Source organism: Pseudopodoces humilis, chromosome 9 (assembly GCF_049639895.1).
Source record: "Pseudopodoces humilis isolate 2021_Gansu_Grassland_sample_001 chromosome 9, ASM4963989v1, whole genome shotgun sequence".
NCBI classification, from domain to species: Eukaryota; Metazoa; Chordata; class Aves; order Passeriformes; family Paridae; genus Pseudopodoces; species Pseudopodoces humilis.
The window spans coordinates 15,432,240-15,452,866 of NC_142208.1; the positions used below are offsets into that span (position 1 = coordinate 15,432,240).

A 20,627-nucleotide genomic window follows, 5' to 3' on the forward strand; every position below is an offset into this window, starting at 1 on the left:
AATATATATATATTCCCAGGGATCTAAAAACACAGACAAAACTTTACAAGCCAAGGGAAGATACCCATGATTTACTGGCACAACTCCTGTGCTCGCTCCCACTGAGAGAGGCACAGCAAAAGCAGCGTTTGAGGCATTCTCAGTTCCCTCGTTACCTGCAGGAGATTTGTCCTGATGCGCTTGTCCGTGCACTGCTTTGCCACCTCCTTGGCAAGCCGGGTGACCTCGTCGGACGCCTTGGCGATGTCCTTGGCGCACTGGATGAGAGCACGCTTGTTGCCGCTGCCACCCCTGACCAGGCGCGACATCTCGGCCATGAGCAGCGCCATGCGCTTCGCCGCCGCAATGATGTCGTTGCCCTGCACGGAACAACACGGTCACCGCTGCTGCCAGCGTGCTGCAAGGCACGCTCAGCGGCACTGCACGCTTGGGTAGAAACACTCAAAGAAGTTAAGGATGGAAGGACCACTTGTGAACACAGAAGAGGTTTCTTCAAGGAACAGGGAAGATCTGTGCTAACTACACGCTTCTGACCTTTTTTTTTCTTAACACTCGGGGAAAAAAAGCTCACCTCAAAACTGAAAAAGAAGTTGTAAAGTGTTAGTTTGTCCATGGAATGAGTTACTGCTCTGATGACTAGATTTTAGGATAAAGCATATTATTAGCATTCAAAATTCCAGATTTTCCCCAAAAAAAGAGTTCTTTTAAAGTTTAAAAAAATGTGCTAAACAACCTGTTAAACCAGTTGTAGTCATAACAGTTGAGCATGAAATTTTCAGTGGCATCTGAAACTGAAGTTGTTAAAGCACCAGCTATGCTGCTAATAATGCTAAAGGATAAACAGAAGAGAATATGACATAAAACTTTTGTCATCGGTAATGTGGAAGTGAGATTCAACTTTTACTTTTTTAAAAGTTATTCCTTGAAAATAAATCTTTTTTGATACGATCTCTCCCTTTTAAAGAAAGCCTCCAGGAGAAAACACTGATTATCAAAAGATAACTTAGTGATATTTCTTATATTAAAATCAAGATTTCTTGTACATCAAAATTTACATTCACAGAAATACATCTGAGAAATATTTGATATGTGAATTAATTGTGACCGAGGCAAACCCATTTCTTATACACTGTTCCAAAGAGAAACCTAGTGCAAGGGAAAGCAGATCTTGCTGATTGATTGTTAGTAGTCTGTCAGTATATTTAGTATATTTATCTTATTCCCTTTCATAGAAAATTGTTAGTCAAAAGAGAACTCTTTAGTGCTTTGAAGCATTCCTGTTGTGTGGATGAAATAGTAGCAGAGTAAGTTTAAGTATTAGCACACGCTTTCCCTGGAATAATCCCACAGACAATGACCAATGAGGTTCAGAGCAGACAGTACACAGTGAGAACCCAGCTGTGCCAAGGTACCCTCTACCCTATGCACACACTTCTGTGACTCACTATGACCAAGTTCAAGATGATATCCCAGGCATTTTACAGATACAGTGACCCAAACAGCTGAACTATTCATTACCGTGACCTATTAGCTAAACAGCTTGCTACTATAACCAGTTAGGATATAAATGACATAACACAAAGCTTTTCCATGTTTTCACGTAGAAGGATCAGTGTCTAATAAGTTATCCAAGCACCAGAATCTGAAAAGGACAAGAACATTTTTAAAGCCCTTTTTATTAAAATGGTTTAGTATAACTATCTACATAAGTATACACACACACATATATATGCACACTCCCCTAACTTTTGTTTGTTATGGGACACCAACCTTATTTTTTGCAGCATGCTATGAAAAGTGCTCAGTCTTGCAAACATTTGTGCTTAGACAGAAGACAGGCTATTTGTGAATGTCTGAACCTCGTTAGATTTCCACTGGTTTCATATAGACAGGATCTCAATTCAGCAGCTAACAGCATTCAGTGCAGCTTCTTCAGAAAAGAATTCTCTCAAGACCAGCATTAGCAATACAGCCCAGTGCAAGCCAGCAGTCAGGCAGTCTCTTCCATAAACACTGCTGTAAACAAGCCATTCCTTGTTGGAAGGGATGTTAATTGGTGGCATCAATTGAGACCAAGCACAATAGACACCTTAAATGACTTCTTGAATTCTGTAACTCGGCTGTATCCGGAAGTCATTAGGAAACCATTAACCCTGGCTTCCCAGGTAGCCCACATGATTGGAAAAAGGAACCGAAGGGGAGGAAGACAATCCCTATTACAATTTGAAAACTGCCATAACAAAGAAGACAGGCAGATGCAAAGGGAGAGGAAGTCTTTGAATATTAATAAGTGACCCCAATCAAGCTTCAATCCGGCACTGACAAACAGATCTAGCAAACTCGTGAAGCCACTCTCAGTCCTTAAAATGAAGTGCAGACACACTTATTCATTCAGGATGGCGGGGCCCAGCAGGGATCAAGAGTGATGCAAATGTGTCAGCGTTCCAAGTGGCCGGATGCACGCGGATCAGTCCCCGGGGACTCAGGAGTACCTTACTAGACCACTTGGTTGCTTCCCGATGTAGAGACTGAGCAGCAGCCAGAATGGGCTGGTTAACGGGCTGATTGGTTGGCATTAACAGCAGCTCAGGCTCGTAATCATCTTCAGTGTCATAGGGGAGAGTGAATTCAACATCTGCATCATCCTCCTCATCTATATCTACACCAGCCTCAGCCGCTTCATTAATCACAGTCACATCAGGCTTTGCAGGTGGCAGCAAGGGTGGAGAAACAGGGGACAGTTAGTACAAGAAGCAGAATTTGGTAGAAGAGCACAAACTGAGCAGTTTTAGTGACTAAAACACCTTCTTGGCCTCTCAAGATCTGACAAGGCAGCTCTATTAGGTCAAGAGGAGGAGGGGAAGGAATATAGATTAGCAAAAAGAAACAAATAGTTCACCTGTGAACCAAAGTTACCAAAAATAGTAAGAAGTTACAATTCAAATATGCAGCAACATTTTCCATCTGAGCATTCAGCTTCTGCAGACAGAGGCTGACCCACAGAACATTTTAGTGGCAGGTTAACAATGAAATGAATGGCTTTTCTGTCACAATGGAAGCCGTTCTGACTGCACAGGAGCAGCACAGCAGCTGATGACTGTGGTATTTGTGCAGATACAAAGCATTGTATAGAAGCCCAATCATATGTGTGATAAGAGCAGATAGCAGCAGGAGCACAGAAAAGCCACAGACACTGCTTGCTGTAGAGTGAAAAAAATGGATGGGATGGAAGACACTGTAGAAACCAGTACTGAGGTACCACACAGAACATGTAAAAGAGCAACACAGGGCTGGAAAAAGAAGAGGTGATGTTGAATGCCATGAATACTGTGAATATTACAGTTCTTAAGGAAAACTGAAATGGAATTAATTAAAAAAGAGGATTATGAAGCATATGATACTGTTTTGCCATGATAATGTTATATCCATTACCTTAAAAAAAGAAAAAGAGGGTTCAAACAAATAAATTACGTTAGAGAAGTTCTCAAGGAAGAGGTAAGAGGTGTAACAATATATGCATTAATAAGACAGCAATATTTCAATACAAAAATTGTCTACAAGTTTACTAACTGTATTTCTTCAACTACAGCCAAGTGTGATAAAAGTAAAGGTACTCTTACCAGAAACTGTGCATTTGCAACTATGTTGTGCTTAAGATACAGCCTGCTTTTTATAGAAAAAAATCCCCATCTTTGTCAACAACAATATACAAGAATTTTGGAAGTTCTAACACCTGTAAGGCCAAATCAACTCACCTTCAAAGGCAGCTTTTATTTAAGTCTTAATCTTAATGAAAAGTATCTAAATATCCTTCATTTTCTGATTTATCTAAATGAGGGGGAAGCCAGGGAAGCTAAATCAATGGACATTGTTCAGCTGGTGTTCCATGAGAAAAACGGAGTACACAAAAGCTGAGAAGCCACTCAGTGAAGAGCAGCTTTTGTAAAGAAGGAGAAAACACAAAATTTCATTCTTAGAAGAATGAACAAAGTTGTCAGAATTTTTTTAAGTCTAAGTATTTGTTCACCCACCACTCCCACTTTACTATAGGTGAAGTAGCAGTAGACTAAAGTCATCACCAAAAAGGCAAAAGACAGTTGACACACAGTCTGTTCGGATTTCATATAAGCAAGACTTATAGTTCTGTTTTTCCAGGTCTAGCCCATATTCCTAAGTAGCACTGTCAGTCAATCCCTCTTCCAACCAATCAGGTGAGTTCAGAGGCTATAGAAGTGTTTTTAAAACTTCTTTCCCCGAAACGGACTGTGAGAATAACTGAGCTCCTATTGCTAAAATGATACTGCTAAAAAATAATTAGAAGGACAATTGGCTAACTTACTGATTTGTTAGTCTCAAATTCAAGATACAGCAATGAATGCAGTGTTTTACAATCTAAAGTCACTAAGCTTGGAGGTCTTTCATAATCATAAGCAAGGAGTTTTAAAGTCTGCTGCTTGGCTTTGCACTATTTAATTTAGAATGCATATAGTGTGCATATGGTAAAAGCATTTTATTACCTACTCTGTATTGTTATCAGTTCTGGGAATCCAACATTAAAACACTTTTAGGAAACCGTAATTTTAAGGCTTTTAGCTTCAAAATTACCTTCTGAGATCATCAGTACATTCCAGTACTGTCCCGTTAGTAATATAAAAATGTGTTTGGTATATCCAGAAGTATGGGGGAAATAGAGCTTTGGATTTTGGATAAGAGACACCCAAACAGATTTGCAGAAACTTCTTTTGTATTTTATCTGTGCTTCCAAAATAGATGTTCCTTTAGTCCAAAGCACTGAAGTTGATTCTGTAAGCTATTCAAGTTTATCTCCTTACTCACCACCTAATTTAGTGCAGAGAAAGGGTAAGATTATAAAAGCCAAATTCTGACTCTTAAATTTATATTGCAGAAGCCTAAATCTCTGAAGTTCTTACTCAGCACTCGGCTTCTGCCAGAGGAAAAAATTTAGCTCTTGGGGGAAAGAGGAAGAAAAGAGAAAAGCAAAACAAAGTGATATTAGCATTTATGAGACTGACAAATTCACACTTCTTCGTCATAGCACTGAAATGGGAAGGAAATTCAAGATTCCAGCCTTAATAGCAAATGGGGCTCACTCCAAAAAAAGAATGAGAGCAGGACACCTATATGTGGTTATTTTTCTCATCATAAATGCATCAGATTAACTGTGAAGTACCTTGCAGCTTCTTCCAGAATTAAGACAAACCAGGTGATGATTCCTGCAGCTGGCATTTGCAACACCCATATGGACTTCTCCATACAGACTTTTCAAAGTCACTTAAATATAACAATCAGTTTGTCAGCCTGCACAAGCCTAAGTATTAGGGACTCTCTAGGCAATACCAGCACCAAGGATCACAAACAGCTTAGCACACAGAGCATATTTGTGTTCCCAGGGGTATGTTAATAAAGCAGTCTAGCAAGTCTAAGTATTGTTGACTCTGATCTTATTAAATATTATTCACTCTGATTTTGAAAGGGTTTCTAATTCCTCCTACAGCAGTGCTTTTACTATTTAGTCTGTGAAAGACACTGTCATAAGATGAAACACACTGATCCTGAAAATAAAAGAGAATCATTTTAGCACAAAACACTTACAACAATTTCTTACCTTGCTAGACCATTTCCGGGCTTCATCATGCAACTGTCTAGCAGCCATCATCATGGGCTGATTGATTGCTTCTCCTGCCTTTTGCTCTGGGAACTCTTCGTCCTTTTCTTCAGGTGGTGGTGGTCTGGGTGGGGGAACCTCTCCCTCTGGCAGCGGTGGTTTTGGAGGAGCGAGTTCGTCAGTCAGCTGAGGAAGGTAAGCATCTTATTGAGTGCAATGAAATAGAGCAAAGATTGAGTAAACAATGGTCTCATGGCAAGACATGACCTCAGGTCTTTTTCCAGTTTTTCAAATGCTTCCTGTTAAAGAAAATACCATGTTTTCATCTTTCCTTTTGAATACTGGATTGGTATTTTTTTAGACTTGAGGCTACTTATATGCATGGCTGGCCAGACAATACCTACTATTTCTAAGGAATGGTAACATACTGAAGTAATTTCAGTATAATCTACATGTCAATGACAACTGCGTGTTTTATTACAAACTATCTACACTTACATGAAGGTGCTCAAGGTCAGGAGGAGGAGGAGGAAAATCTGGTTCCTGAGGCTGGAAGGCTTCTCTGACTTTGGCCACAGCTCCCAGAATTTTGTATCCAGAATCCAAGAAACTCTTCTGCAAAGCTGAACAAAAACTCCATTACCATTTTAATACCAATTTAATAGAACTTGGTAATATTTATACTTCTATAATGTACTGTGCTGAGTACACTTATATGTGTGTTTAAAAACTACCAAATTGTTTACAGCAGACTTGATGTATGTTGAAATGTTAGTGTCATATGCAACATGCATACAATAAAGCCTTGGCTGAGTAATAATCACTATCAATAGCCAAAGCCCTGAACAACTTTTAGAATTAAAAAAAAACTACGTAATATTTTCTTATATAAAGAAGTATTACTTAAAACTAGTAACAAATGCTTCTAATTAAGAAGATGAAATCACATATCATACTAGAATGCCGAATCCTTTTCCCTTGAATATGTCAAAGGCCTTTGATTGCATTTTAGAACAGCAGGATGCAGCAGTTAATGGTGTGAGCTTGATTTCATCATTCTGAGATCTAAGTGTGCACCATATTTACATAAAAGGAGATACACAGCTGTATAAGAATAAATGAACACTGCTTCACATCATCTCCAGTCAATATAAGGCACATTTAAAATTCGCTGAATCCTTACCGGGATCAGAAATGTTGCCTGCCACAGCTTTAGCATCCATTACCATGGGTGATATAGTTTTGCTCAGCTCATCAGAGGCTGCTTTAACAGCCTCCCGAAATTTAGGGTCTTCGGAATTTTCCACCTCCCGTTTTGCAACCAGCAGGATGCGGTTTGCTCGTCTGGCAATGCTGGTGGCACCAGCTACCAACATCTGAGGTTGCATGTTGGCCATTGCAACTTTACATTTATCCAGGTCCTTCTTAATGGCCTCTTCTGATGCATCCAACAGAGATTTAGTATCAATGGCTTCATCCACCAACCCTAGAATAAAAGTTAAATACATTAATATTCTAGTTTCATCTGTAGAAAGGGATAGTTGGTATTCTGGAGATAGTTCAAAACCAGAAAAGTATTTTAAAACTGGGTAGTGGAGAAGAGCAGAAGGGGGCATGGAAATCAGACCGAAGTACTACTGCAGTTTAACTTCTGATTCTGTTCTACCTCTGAGACAGTTACCGTGGTGAAGCTTGTTAATGACACCCCAAGCTCTTACTCCTCTACCACGGAATGTTGTTTCAGTTAAGAACTGGCTTATACAGTATATGCAGCAAGAGATTCTTTCTTCACACCAAATTTCTTTAAACATATTCAGTACTTTTTGTACTCTCCGATCCATTCCAAAGGAAATATCCCTCTGGCTGTACTTTTTACATAGGGTGATTCATAGTGACAAGGCAGTGAGATTTAAAATACCCAGGATATAATTACTGGGATGAAGGAGGAGATAGCACAGAATCAGCTGCTCAGCAGGTCACTGCAAAGGATCTGCACTTGGGAAGGACTGAAACATTTCAGTGCCTCAGCAGGATCAGTAGCTTAGTCTTACTCTATGTTCATCTAGCTGTTACAATATTTTGAACATGTTTTCTTTCCTTCAGTTAATTATCTGTCCTATTTCAACATGCCAAGATTATACAGAAGAAAACCTCAAGTTGTCACGGTGATATGCTGCTAGAATAGCAACTGCAAATTGAAAATAAAAAGGATGGTATTCTGATTTTCTGATTTTCCCAAAAAAAGAACTAAAGTAGGATTTGCTCCTCTAAGCTCAGTATTAACAGATAAGAAGCCAGCTATTTTGTATATCCTGTAACATATACATATTCCTGGAGTCAGAGAACACATTCCCACTTCTCTTTATTTTTAATCAGTCATTATTCTTTGCATGTTTCATCAATCCAAACAGAATGGAGAAAAATCTGTAGAGGCTGGTGAGCCACAGGTAGAATCTTCAACAAAAACTCCTACTTTACCTGTCATTTTTTCTACATTATCAATCCATTGGTTTTTCATGGTCTCAAAATGTTCATAAGCAGCTTGATTTCCAGGATTTCTCAGGAGGATACGAGCTGCTGATACTACCTGCCAACAGAAGACACTGTTAATTATCAGTATACATCAATGTTGTGCACATTCTTGAAAATGCATTTGGTTTTTTCAGGATTGGATGTGTAGCTCCACATTTGAAAACTTAGTTCACTTATTCTAGTGCAACATCTAGCTCCTTGAAACTCTACCATACTTCTGAAATTAGCTGGCACAATTCAGCTGGAACTTCAATTATATACCAAATTATCTTATAAATAACTCTTCAAAGCACTAAATTACAATACTTATTACACTTATTACCAACATTTAGATAAAAGTTTATTTTGGGGAAAAGAAAGGAGTATTTTCTCCATTTACATATTTTATTAAGCATTAAAATAATTTTGTTTCAAGTATAAATCATAGTTATTTCTGTCCAAGAGTTGAAGAATAAAACATGTCATTTGACCATTTTGTTCTACTTAGTATCATATATTAAAATATTTGCCAGTTCCCTTCTGAGAGTGTCAGCACTATGTTGTTCCCTGTTGGTATTAACAACTTTCTTTGAGAACAGAAACATAAGGAAAATTCCCCAGAAGTTATCCCCAGCCCTTTAAACCCAGCAAGCACCTGTGGGGTGAGTTCCCTTGCTGATTTCACAGTTGCCTGAATGCCCTCCACAGTAGTTTTATTGGCAGTTCCAACTGCAGCTGCTTTTTCTGCTGTAGCTCCCAGTTTAGCAGCATGATTTTCAAAGTTTGCTGCTCTTTCATCAAACACCTAGTTGTCAGAAGAGAAAAAAAAAAATTAAAAAGCCCTAACCTCCTTAACAGAACACACAATTTCTTCAATGTGTCAGGGACACCTTCATAACATCCCCACTTAACAACTCATCCTGAGAGGATGCAAAAGGACACAAAAGATTTGAAGGCATTTGGGTTTTTTAATCATTACACTACCAGACTTGCTTCTTTACTAACTCAATGGGACAACTAAAGAGATGTACATACACTTTATAGTTTCAAGGTATGAAGTTCAGTAATTCCTGATGACTACTGCTGCAAGAAATACTCTATTGAAATTATTTTAGCTCAAAGATTCATCTTAAAACCCATAATACAAAAGTAACTATATTTGAAAGATAAATAAAGGGGTTAAAAACTGACACTTGAAAAAAATTCCTTCCTTTTACAGTCCTTAGATATTCAAGAAACAGAATACTTGGACAAAAAGCTATCCTGCCATAAAGCTGAATTCTCCAAGGCCATTGGAATTATTTTGGTCATGTAGCCAAAAGCCAAAACAGCCCAACAGAACTGCCAGACACTGCATTTCAGGTACTTTATGTGCAGCCAGTGGCTTTCAAGTACAGGAAACAATATCCCGCAAGAGAACAGGTTTAATCTGTTTATTAATTCTGGCATGAATTTGACTATTGTAGTCAGCTTATGTAATGCTGAGACATAAAAATCCACCAACTGCCAACTGTTAGGGATTTTTGCACAAGAATTTTGTAGACCGCTGATTGCAATGTGTTTCTGACAACATAGGGAGAAATTTTTGCCATTTGCCGAAGTCAGGGATAAGACTGTTTCCAGGGTTATAAATTCACAGTCTCCAGAAGTCTGGAGAGGTTTGCATAGTAATCATTATGTTGTCAGAATTAATAAGCATGTATCACAAACTTGAGAAAAAAATACCAATTAATTTTTCAGAACACTGATTTATTTTTCAAAATACCAATTCAGATAAAATTAAACAATAACTGAAGCTTTACATGGAAAGAAAAGACCACCTGGGTATACTTGCCTCATCTCTGTTGGGAGCATCAGAGGGAGCAGTGGCTGCTACTGCTAACAATTTAATAGGAGTTGTGGTATCACTAAAAACATCAGAAACTTCCTGGGTCATTGCTTCTTGCATTCGTGTTTTAAGATCCTTTAAAAAAGTGGAAAATGATTAGTATATGATAGAGGGATATAGATTTGTAAGGGTTCAAATTCCATAAAACCTTCTCTTGCAAAAAAATGCCAATTCTTCCCAAAAAATGGCAGACATTAAGATAAAATTACCTTAAAAGTATGACCAATTAATGACCTTCTACATAATCTGAAATATACAAAGCTTGCATACCGCTCCTTGAAGCAGCATTAGAAGTTATCAACAGCATGGTTTGAGACCTTGCCCCTCAAATTTGCAATGCTAGCATACCATTTTCTTTTAAGAAAGGCTCAAATTTTCCTTCTGAAGTGGTCATTTGAAATTAACCCCTATGGCATGATAACAAAGCAGCATGATAAACAGGTCAGATAAAGCAACATGTAGCTGCACTTTTGTATTCTTGGATGCCTCACGCACACGAGGCTCTCTCAGAGGAGCAAAGCGCTTCGGTGGATCGTGTGCCTGTCTGCAGGAGAGCGGGTCCTTACCTTCAGCGAGTCCTGGAGCTGGGCAGCAATGGCCCTGGCCTGGGGGGACTCGCCCTCCCCTCGGGCAGCCAGCTCAGCCAGCTGGGCAGAGAGCTGGTCCACACGGTCACACTTGGCCAGCAGGTCCTGCCGGTAGGGGCCCATCATGACGTTGGCCAAACGCCGCCCTTCGGCAACCAGCCCACGGATGGCTGCCTGGCCTGTGGGGACAGGGCACAAACCACGTGCAAACCAGCGCTGAGCGCACACATCGGAATTCCTGGGCTTTTACCAACACTTGTCTAGGTGGTAGAAAAGGTCTTGTGCAGTTTGTCACTGAATAATTACAGATGAAAACCACAGAGGAGCTCAACTGTCTCCAGTTTCTTTTTGCTTAATTCAGCAGCTCTGGCTAGAGATACATCCTTTTTAACTAGTGGTCTGACAAAAATTAACCATGGCAGCTGTCAGGTATTTCTGCATAACTAATCTGTTGACTCCAGTAGAAATACTTGCAAATTCCAAATACTGCAATTCATCCCCACATTAGAAGATGAGTACCAAGAGGGGAAGAAAAGACAAGTAGAAAATACAACTTCACATGCCAAATGCCCTCTCCCAGAATTCCAGAAGCCATAAATAAGAAGTGTCAAGTAGTCAGGATTGAAAGGGGCAGTAGGGGTAGGGAACACCTTACAAAGCCTCCACAGTGTGTCAAAAGCTTTTCTGTAAAAAAAATTATTTTTAGAATGGGTAATTTCCTTCATTCACTTACAGATCCTTCCTGCTCATTCACAGGAATGTGATTATCTGTTCTTTCAATAATACAATAGCAGTATTCTTTTACAAGAGTGTAGTAAATCCATCAAAGACCAACTGAAGAATAATTTTAAGCTAATGCTAACCCACAAGTAGTCCAAGTGTGTGATCAAGCTTAAAATTATTTAGGAAGTTGTCACAGCATCAGACTATCCAAGAATCACTCAGCACTGCTGCCATCTTTTATACTATCAATTTACTTTTCTTAGGAGTATCCTGCAAGTGCCAGCAATTCCTCATCAAAAGCATACTGGGATTATCAGATTCCCTTTCTCTTTAACTATTAGCATTCTCCTCAGGTAACCCAGAAACCATACAAGAAGTCATACTTTTAGGTCAGGTTTATGAGTTCTCTTCTCTGAAGGACTTAATTACTCAATTTGCTGGAGTAGGTATAAATTCAAATTTGAGATACAATATTTGCATAATACAAAAAGCAAGGAGCAATCTTAAATTTGTCTTCTCTACAGCACATATTCTTCCATTCTTTAGGAAAAAACACAAAGAGAATCATGGGCCAGCTTAATTCTGTAACTGCAGTCAGGACTTAGCTATAAATCTTCAAGTCTCTGCACCAGTGAAGATTCAATGCATCCTCAGCTCCTCAGGAGCAATAGTTTCCACCACAACAATTAGTAACAGGTTTGATTCTAAAACTGGGGGGAAAATCACAGAGAAGCACTTACCTACTCCCCGATCAGCAACTGTAGGATTGTCTATCCACCTTTGAGCTTGTTCAATCTTGCCCTCCAAATGGACAGCTGCTTTAACTGGCCTCGTATTTGCTACAGCCCTGTTTGTTTTGGACTGTAAATTCTGAAGTGACGTAGCTATTTGCTTAGCCAAAGCACGGGCCTCAGGAGAGTCACCTTTCCCACTAAGGATTTAAAAAAGAAAAGGAGTGTAGTCATATAAAGATCATTTACAGATTATCTCAATTTCAGCAGGAAGACACAATAAAAGGTACTTGATATTTTAAAATAAGGTTGAATTTGACACTTGGGTTGAGACCCTAAGGAGCAATTCTCTGCTGTGGTACCTGGACATTACATATGTTCAGCACAGCACTGAGGCAGGGGAAAGCATAGCACTGTCACTGCAAATACCGGTGTAAGAACTGATTTCCCATTTCCATGGCTGTCTAACAAGCAACTGCAATCATACAGATTTACAAGCAAAAGAGTAAACAGCCACAGACCAAAGGCTATATATAAACTTGACAAAAGGTAGCACATTAAGACCTACAGCAGCTACAGCTCAATAAAAACTTGATTAAAGCATCTAACTGATGAAGCAAGAGAAATATTTATTGCTATATTGCAATAGGTGCAATATAACCTTCTTCTTAGGTGAAGATCACTGTTTGTACAGCAAGTGCTTCTCCTCTTCCATTTCAAGCAGCCTCTTTGAAAAACTAAACAGAAATACAATTTCTGAAAGTCTTATCTTTTGTATAGTTTGCAGTTTCAGCTTAGAACACTGACAGTGATGGAAGTGGTAGATGTTCCACCTTGATATTTAGTAAACTACTTACCAAAACCAGTGATGACATCCATCTGCATAAACAAACTTATATTTTCCATTACCTTATTTCAACAGTACAAACAAGCTTACTTTTGGCCTCCGTTTTCTTCTCAAATATTCCATAGGCAGTAGAAATAATATATTTTTATGTAATACATCTCTGGTTGCTTTTTTTTTTTAAGGAAGCTAGTGCAAGCTAGGCTTTGAGACAGAAATCACTAGGCAAAACAACTAAAAAGGTTTTATTTTAATCATCAATATTCTGATCTAGCTCAGCATTGAGAACTGCACATGAAAGTCATTCAAATAAATTAATGGTGATAAAACAAATACTTACTGTCGTCGCAGATCTGACAGCTTGGCTGTCAAAGCAGAGATTTCCCCCAAGGAACGAAGGATATCATCTCTTTCTTTAGGCTCCTCACACAGTTCTGCAACTTTCCTTGCTTCTGCCATAATTCCCCGAATATGCTCTTCTCCCTCACTGCCCGCATTAGGATCTGCAAGCCAATTCTTAATAGAAAGAAGTTGTGTACAAGTGAAGACAAAAAGTAATGTTTATTCTATACATGCTTTTATAGAGAAAGAAATACCAACACAGCTTTCAAAACTTTATTTAACAGATAATACTTCTTAAAAGCAATTTCTGGTTTTTAGGTACCATGACATTATTCCTTTGCCTCATAGTTTTCCTGTTTGTAAAAAAAATGTCAAACTAGATAAAATCCACCCAAAGATTTTACATTCTCTCTCCCCTCAATATTTGCCAACAATATTTTAGAAGCTAAATTGAATCACTGCCTTTAGAGACTGATGATGTGACTTTCAGAAAAAAATGAAAACAGATGCTCTTGAGCCCAGGGTGGAACTTTCATAGAGCTCTTCCTAAAAAGTCCCATTACCATTTCATTTGATACATATGAAAAAATTAATGTATCTTTATATATTGATAATAGACACATTTAGATAAAGAGTATATATAGAAGGTCCACTATTTGCTGACCATCATAACTGTCACTGGGTAAGAGACTGACCACTGAGGAATATTAAGAATAACAAAATTAAAGGATCAATCGAAAGAAAATATAGTTTCATTAACATAATTTCTCTTCTGTCATTCATATGAAGTTCTAAATCCTAAACGCCACTCCCTAAACAGAGCCCAGAGAAAGGGCTCTCATTTAATCCACAAACAAATCTGTTTAATCTGAAACTCTTCTATTCTTTTCTTTAATAAGATTAGTTTATATGCAAATTTAGGGTGTTCCATCATTGTAATTTAATAACCTTTACATTTTTAGTAATGTCAAGTAATTTACCAAAACAGATCATTAAGTAAATCCAAACTCACCATATGCTGTAAATTACTGAATTTAAGATTTTTATTTGTTAAAGCAAGTATCCCCTCTATGTTCTTACTATAAAGTAACTGTGTTTTGTTTGGAAACTACAGTAGTTCAGTATAACAGCTCTAACAGTAGCAATGTAATCACATTCTGAAGTATTTATTCATCACTAGTGGTACCTGAGCAGCATCAATCTTCTTAGCAATTGCCTGCTTAGAGTTGGTCATGGCCTCCAGCTTGCGGGCTGCATTCTCCACTTTGGCAGTGAGCAAATCCAGACCCTGGGACACCTGCTGGGCTTTCTGCATAGCCATGGGTGTAGCACCCTGTCCTCTGCCCAAGACAAAATGAGCACCACAGATTCAGCTCAGGACTGACAAAACCTATTTTCTAGTGAAGAGGCAACAAAACCTGTTGCCAACAAACCAACAAAACAAAAAATAACTGAGGAAGAAAAGAAGAGATAAAAACTAAGAGAATATTTTCCCTATTCCAGAATGTGACATTTAGCATTCTCAGAAGAATAAACATTTTTTAAGTGTCAGAAAGTAAAGCTATTTAAGGATACAGTTCCATTAAAATACCCAGAACAAGGCCTCTTCTCATTTACAGACTGTTGCAGAGAGTCAGAATCTGCAGGACTTAAAGTCTCACCACATCTAAGTGAGGACAGCAAGTCAATAACAAAAAACAATTATGAAAATAAAATGTCTTAGCTGCCTCAGTCATGTTACACAAAGTTCAGCAGAATCTGCCAATGACAGAGAAACAACAACCACCACATGTGATCTAACATCCCAAAAAACACCTAAAATGTAGAGTATCCATGATTCTTACAGTAATTGGAGTATATCCTCTTTGGAGAACAGACTTAACAGGAGAGTTTTAAATTTCCTTTCTGCCTAGTTTGGAGGAAGGTTATGTGTTAGACAGCAAGCAAATTCAGAATTATCTACTTGAGCAATTCTGATCATCAAATTATATAATTATTTCTTTTTTTAAAACATATTACTCTTATCAGAAAAGGAGAGATTGAAGTAAAAAAAGACAAAATACAGTTCTGACCTGCTTTTCTACAGATTATGAAGTGACAACTGCAGAAAAAAACCATTTTAATAGCAGTTGGGAAGTGTCCATCCCAAGTAAGAGCTTTACCTAGCCCGGAGGTCAGCCAGCTGATCAGTCATTTGCCCCAGGGTTTTGCACGTGCCCAGGATCTCTCTGCGCTCTTTGCCTGCACACAGCTCTCCTGCTTTGCCAGCTTCATCAAGGATCTGCCTTATGGCCTGCTCACCAGCATCCCCTGGGACACAGGGTCAGTCAGTACAGTGAACAAGACATTCCTTGACATGTACGGGAAAACTACTGATATCATCATGTCGCACAAACTGCATTAGGTTCATCATGAATGTACATTTATCAAAAATTGAGATATACACCAAAAAACAACCATTTGCATCCAACTTTTACAACTGTATTCATTTGGCTTTGATTTCAGAGGAAGTCCATCTGGTAAGGTCTTTCAACATCCAAATGGAACAGGCCTCTATCGAGTTTTATTTACTTTAAAGATACATACAAAGATAAACAAACCCCTTCTATAAGTATAGGTGATTGCAATTAAGTATTTATTGCAGATTTTCATACTAAAAGTTTTATGTCAAGAGTGGAAGAAAAACACTTTAAGAGATTCTGTTAGGGAAATCTCAAGTTATAAAAATTGGAAAATACAAAAGGGATTTTAAATATTAGCTATGGCTGCAATTATGTACTGTTCAATTCATAGGCTTTTGGGTTTACTGCTGGAATGCAGATTAAGACCATGTTCCACAGAATACATATCTTTTAGACCACTGAGAAGTAGCAAAGCTTTCTATGTCATTAGACACAATTTGTTCAACTCCCAGTATCTAAAGAAAAGAATAAATACAGGCTCCTTCAGAATGATCCACAATGTAAGGGTTATTAATACTTAAAGAACATTTTGTCTTAAACAACAGAAATAATAAAACCTTTAAAATCAAAAGACCTTCAAAAATCAAAATACTTTATGCTGTTGTATGTGTTTAAATATTACCTGGAGGTGCATTTGGATCCCTCAGCCAACCTTTTGCCTGATTCATTTTTGAATCTATTAAGGCTAAAGCTCTCTTCATGGCTTCAGTGTCCTTTACAAAAGAGAAACCAGCAAAATGATTCTCAAAACAAACAAACAAAAAAAATAAAAATCAAAGCACAAGTAATCAACACAATGAAAGCTGACAAAGTTTCTATAAAGCAGTCTACTTAAAAAAACACATTCATATAAGCAGCTCAAAACCCATTTTCAAACCAGCAGGTCATAATTGCTTCTTTCCAGTTAGAACAGACATTTTCATTTCACTCAAAATGCAAAAATTATGCATGCAGTTTTAGTGTTTTCTTCTATTTCTTTATTTACTAGTGCTTTAATTTCTAAAGTTGGAGCTTTAATAAGCACACATCTTGTAGTTAGTTCCATTTGATATCAGGGCACGTAGAAGAGTTGTGATGTAATTGTATCTGTATCTGGAAACTGGCCAGTGAATTTTACTACTTACTTCTGTGTAAGAGGCTGCACAACTGCATTTCTCACCTGCTCTGCTGTTTAAAGTCAAATAGTTCCTGTTTACAGAAAAATAAGACTACCAGCTAATTTCTGAAAGTTTCAGATATGGAGTTGAACATCTTTGGAGATAAAGATATTTGTATATTTACATGTGATTGTTTCAAACTTTGAACTCTTTGCCAGAAGCATCAAAGATGCTGTTTCTTTCACTATTATGCCACTTCTATCCAACACCTCTGGCTGCAGAGGCAACAACCACCCAGTTCTGATTTTTCCGCGGTCTATACATTGTTCATGTGCCATCCCCTCCACTAGAGGCCACAAGTTTTCCATTTTACATAAATGAGAGGATAGTGAAAACAGTAACAAGTACCTAAGTAAGAAGTTGTGAAAAAGCCAAAATAGCTTTTTACCACACATATAATGGAAATGGTTTGAAATGCATCTAAGATCCCATGATTGGTATAGAGATGACAAAAAGAAGCCTGGCTCTCACACAGCACCTGAATCAGACTGCCCATGTCCAGTGCTTTTGAAGAGGAGCCTACTACCATCAGTGATTAGTATCTTGCTATAGCATGTGCTATCCTGCCTACACTAAAGAAATTACACATTTTTGTGGAGTTGTTCATTCTGCATGCTTAGTTTTTAAGATACAACATTGAATATTCTGGCATTTTTGTTCAAGCATGTTGGTCTGTGAGCTAACCATAAAGTGTTATAATTCAGCAATCAAGTTTCTAAAATGTCATGTGATGCAGCTGAATATTTTCCAAGGCTCTCCAAACACAGCCTGAGAGACAGCACCAAAAGCAGAATTACTTTCACCTGGATGACTGGGTCTCAAATCAAGAAACTGGGTCTCCAAACTTAGCTGGGACCTGTTTGAAAAAACTTCCAAAAGGTAGGATACGCAGCTAGGGATGGGAGATGGGCACTTTATTTTAAATGTCATCTCCTCTATAGCTCAAGAATTGTGCATTCAATGTATGATAAGAGACAAGCAAATATTCACTGAATATTCAAATATATATATAAATCTTACTGCCTATGAAGGTAGGTGTTACTGTTTTCTGTTGTTTATATCAGGCTGAAGCCACTTTAGTTTGAAATGAGTGGTCTAGATCAGGCCTGTCTACCCAGAAATAATTTGAACCAAAGAATAACTGATTATTTTAAAAGGCAACAGATGTTTCTTATTGTGTCAATGAGATGACAGGAGTGGGAAAACTGTCTTAGTCCCTCCCTTTTTACTTTCACAGGCTTTTGTGTTGTCTCAGCTGCCTGCAGAGCTGCAGTTTCAGCAGAATTATGTACAAGCCTCTAAATCTAAAGTCTAATATCTGAGGACAAGATCGTGGGTGTTTCAGCTTTTGCACTCATTATTTTGTAACTGCCAGCACTGCCCCAGCAGCAACAGAATCCATCTGCCCTGTCATATGAAGTTACATAACTGGGTTGCTCTACAGGGTGAGTCTTGCTATCCTGTGTTCCTCTGCACTCGTGTTGGCAAAATACTGTCCCCTTTTCCTATTTAAAAAAAAATCTGGTGAAATCCTAGCATAGCAGTTTAAGTGTTTCAAGACAACTGCCCTTAAAGCACCAATTTCCCATTTACACAGCCCAAGGAATCCCTCTCAGCTAGAGCCTGATGAAGAGTTTCCATTGCAGTGGGCTGAGTAATGCAATAGAAAACTAGAATGCATTCTTAACTAGGTTTGTTGGTACAGAACTTTTGTGTCTGCCAGAGCTATGTCTGGTGCCAGATACTTGGCAAGCAACAGAGGTGTAACTATACTGAAAGGTCTGGACTTAGCAACCAATTCAGGCTATTAAGAAAGAAGAAGGAAGATGAAAGCAGAAACAATCTAAAAAAACACAACAACTTGCTCAAGGTCTCACTGCCTCAAAGTGTCTTGATAGTCCTGATTTCTGTAGCTGTTTAAATACCTTATTCCTCCCCTAAACACCTAAATATGTTCAAAATTTAACTCTGAGAATTGTAAACAGAATATCAGTTGCAAGCATGATTTTTTTTTTAAATCCTACTGCTCTTCTGAAAAAAATTTTATACCGTTTTAGCAGCAAAATATGGTTCTTTCCCTCCTCTCCCTGCCAACAGTTTCCCTCTTGCCAAAAGGAATTTCATTTAAAAAATCAGCACTATTACATTTTCAAAAGAGATAAACAATTTCAGTTAATCAAGTATAACAACTAGGGCAACAGTGTCTGAAGGGAATCTTCAAAAAGCTGGATTTTTTCCAAACCAATTCCTAAAGCAAATATTACTTAAGACACTTCTGTGCATTAGTTCTGCCACTACCAACAATTTTGAGCTTATTCAGGGAGCAGGTAATATTGACTCCGCTATGCAAAAGAACAAAATAAATCCTACACAATTCCTTGCTGGATGTAAAACACAGCCTCTAACTCAATAAAGTGGTCTGGTCTAAGGATATCTGCATTTCATGACCAAAGAAGGCAATGTTGGAGGAAATAGGCAAAAGCCAATGTTCTGGCAAGATAGATAGCTTAGTCACCATTCAGAGTTCAATCCTGCAAGATATTAGATATTTCTCAGCTTCTTAGAACTGTTAACTCCCTCCAAGTCCATGGAAATGAAAGATATTTGAATTGAGTATTACTCCAAATTTTAAAATAAACTATAATAATAAACAAGAGAAAATTTAAATCTTCTGTCAAACAAAAAATTCAAGGAAAAAAGTTCAAAGCTATGAATGAAAAAATAAATACAATTCTTTTCCCCAAGATTTTGTCCAAGAATAGTATTTCAATTCTAAAGCATCATAGTATTTTAAAAATCCATTGTAAGCAGAGATTATTGCAATCCAGTAATGTGTAGAGTCCAAAAAACCCAACAAAATAGTTTACCTACAGCTACAATTCCTACAAAACCTACAACTTTGGCTCCATACTTTGTTCATTCTCCACTACCTCTAGACAGATTGTGATAAATCAAGGTATAAATAACTCAGAATAATAAACATGAAGTCCAACACCACCAATAGCATGTAATACACAGATAAAAATTCATGGCTGGGCATCCCCAAACACCTTACTTTATTCCAGGAAAGCATGGGGAAAATCTTTCCCTTGACCACCAGGTACAAAATGCATGTAACAGTGACCTCAACTACAACTGAATAGCTCCTTCATCTCCCTCCCAGCAAAATAGTAAGTCAATTGTCAGATATATGTGCAAATACAGGATAAGGTCCATAATAGGTGGCTATTAGCAAACTAGTTTCTGCTTCTTCATCCCACTGCACTTTTCAATTCAAATGCTTTGTCATCACTGTTTGATTAATGCCCATTACTACAGTTCCAAATCATCAGCGTATCTTAATTCAAAAACAAAATACAATTAAAAAGTTCTCAGTTCAGAGCAGAATGATACTTTGATTATACTAATCCACACAACGTATTTATGCATTAAGCGTAACAACCAATATTTTCCACTAGGAAACACTGCCAATATATGAACCGTTTTCTTAATTAAATCCTTTATTAATCTGCCTCACCAGCTATACAAATAAGAATTCCCTAAGCCTAAATTGCCAGCTCTTCACAATAGATACTTTTCTTTACCACAAGAATTTCCAAATATGTTGTGTAAAATAAAACTGTATTCATATTTCATAAACTACAGGAAAGCCTAAATCCAAAAATAAAACTGAATTGAAAAAGTACCCACACAAGACTGCATTTTTAAGCCTAGGCCTAAAGAACATGAACTGAAGGAAGGAAGGCTGTGGGTAAA

The 20,627-nt window shown here is 37.9% G+C and overlaps 1 protein-coding gene across 4 annotated transcripts in view; it reads right to left on the bottom strand.

The window, feature by feature from the left end:
• The window catches only part of VCL (vinculin), a 59,229-nt gene that overhangs the window by 3,799 nt on the left and 34,803 nt on the right, over positions 1-20,627 (bottom strand). The window contains exons 7-20 of one of the 4 annotated variants that reach the window (XM_005520518.3): positions 16,337-16,427; positions 15,415-15,562; positions 14,439-14,592; positions 13,251-13,426; positions 12,076-12,266; positions 10,592-10,791; positions 9,972-10,100; positions 8,793-8,942; positions 8,105-8,213; positions 6,810-7,112; positions 6,125-6,249; positions 5,627-5,812; positions 2,493-2,702; positions 156-359 (exon numbers count right to left, since the gene is read on the bottom strand). In XM_005520518.3, the coding sequence (XP_005520575.1) occupies positions 156-359; positions 2,493-2,702; positions 5,627-5,812; positions 6,125-6,249; positions 6,810-7,112; positions 8,105-8,213; positions 8,793-8,942; positions 9,972-10,100; positions 10,592-10,791; positions 12,076-12,266; positions 13,251-13,426; positions 14,439-14,592; positions 15,415-15,562; positions 16,337-16,427 (2,376 nt within the window). Of the gene's footprint in view, positions 1-155; positions 360-397; positions 2,703-5,626; positions 5,813-6,124; positions 6,250-6,809; positions 7,113-8,104; positions 8,214-8,792; positions 8,943-9,971; positions 10,101-10,591; positions 10,792-12,075; positions 12,267-13,250; positions 13,427-14,438; positions 14,593-15,414; positions 15,563-16,336; positions 16,431-20,627 lie in introns of those variants that run through there. The other 3 variants (XM_005520519.3, XM_088059521.1, XM_088059522.1) reach the window with 3 other exon arrangements.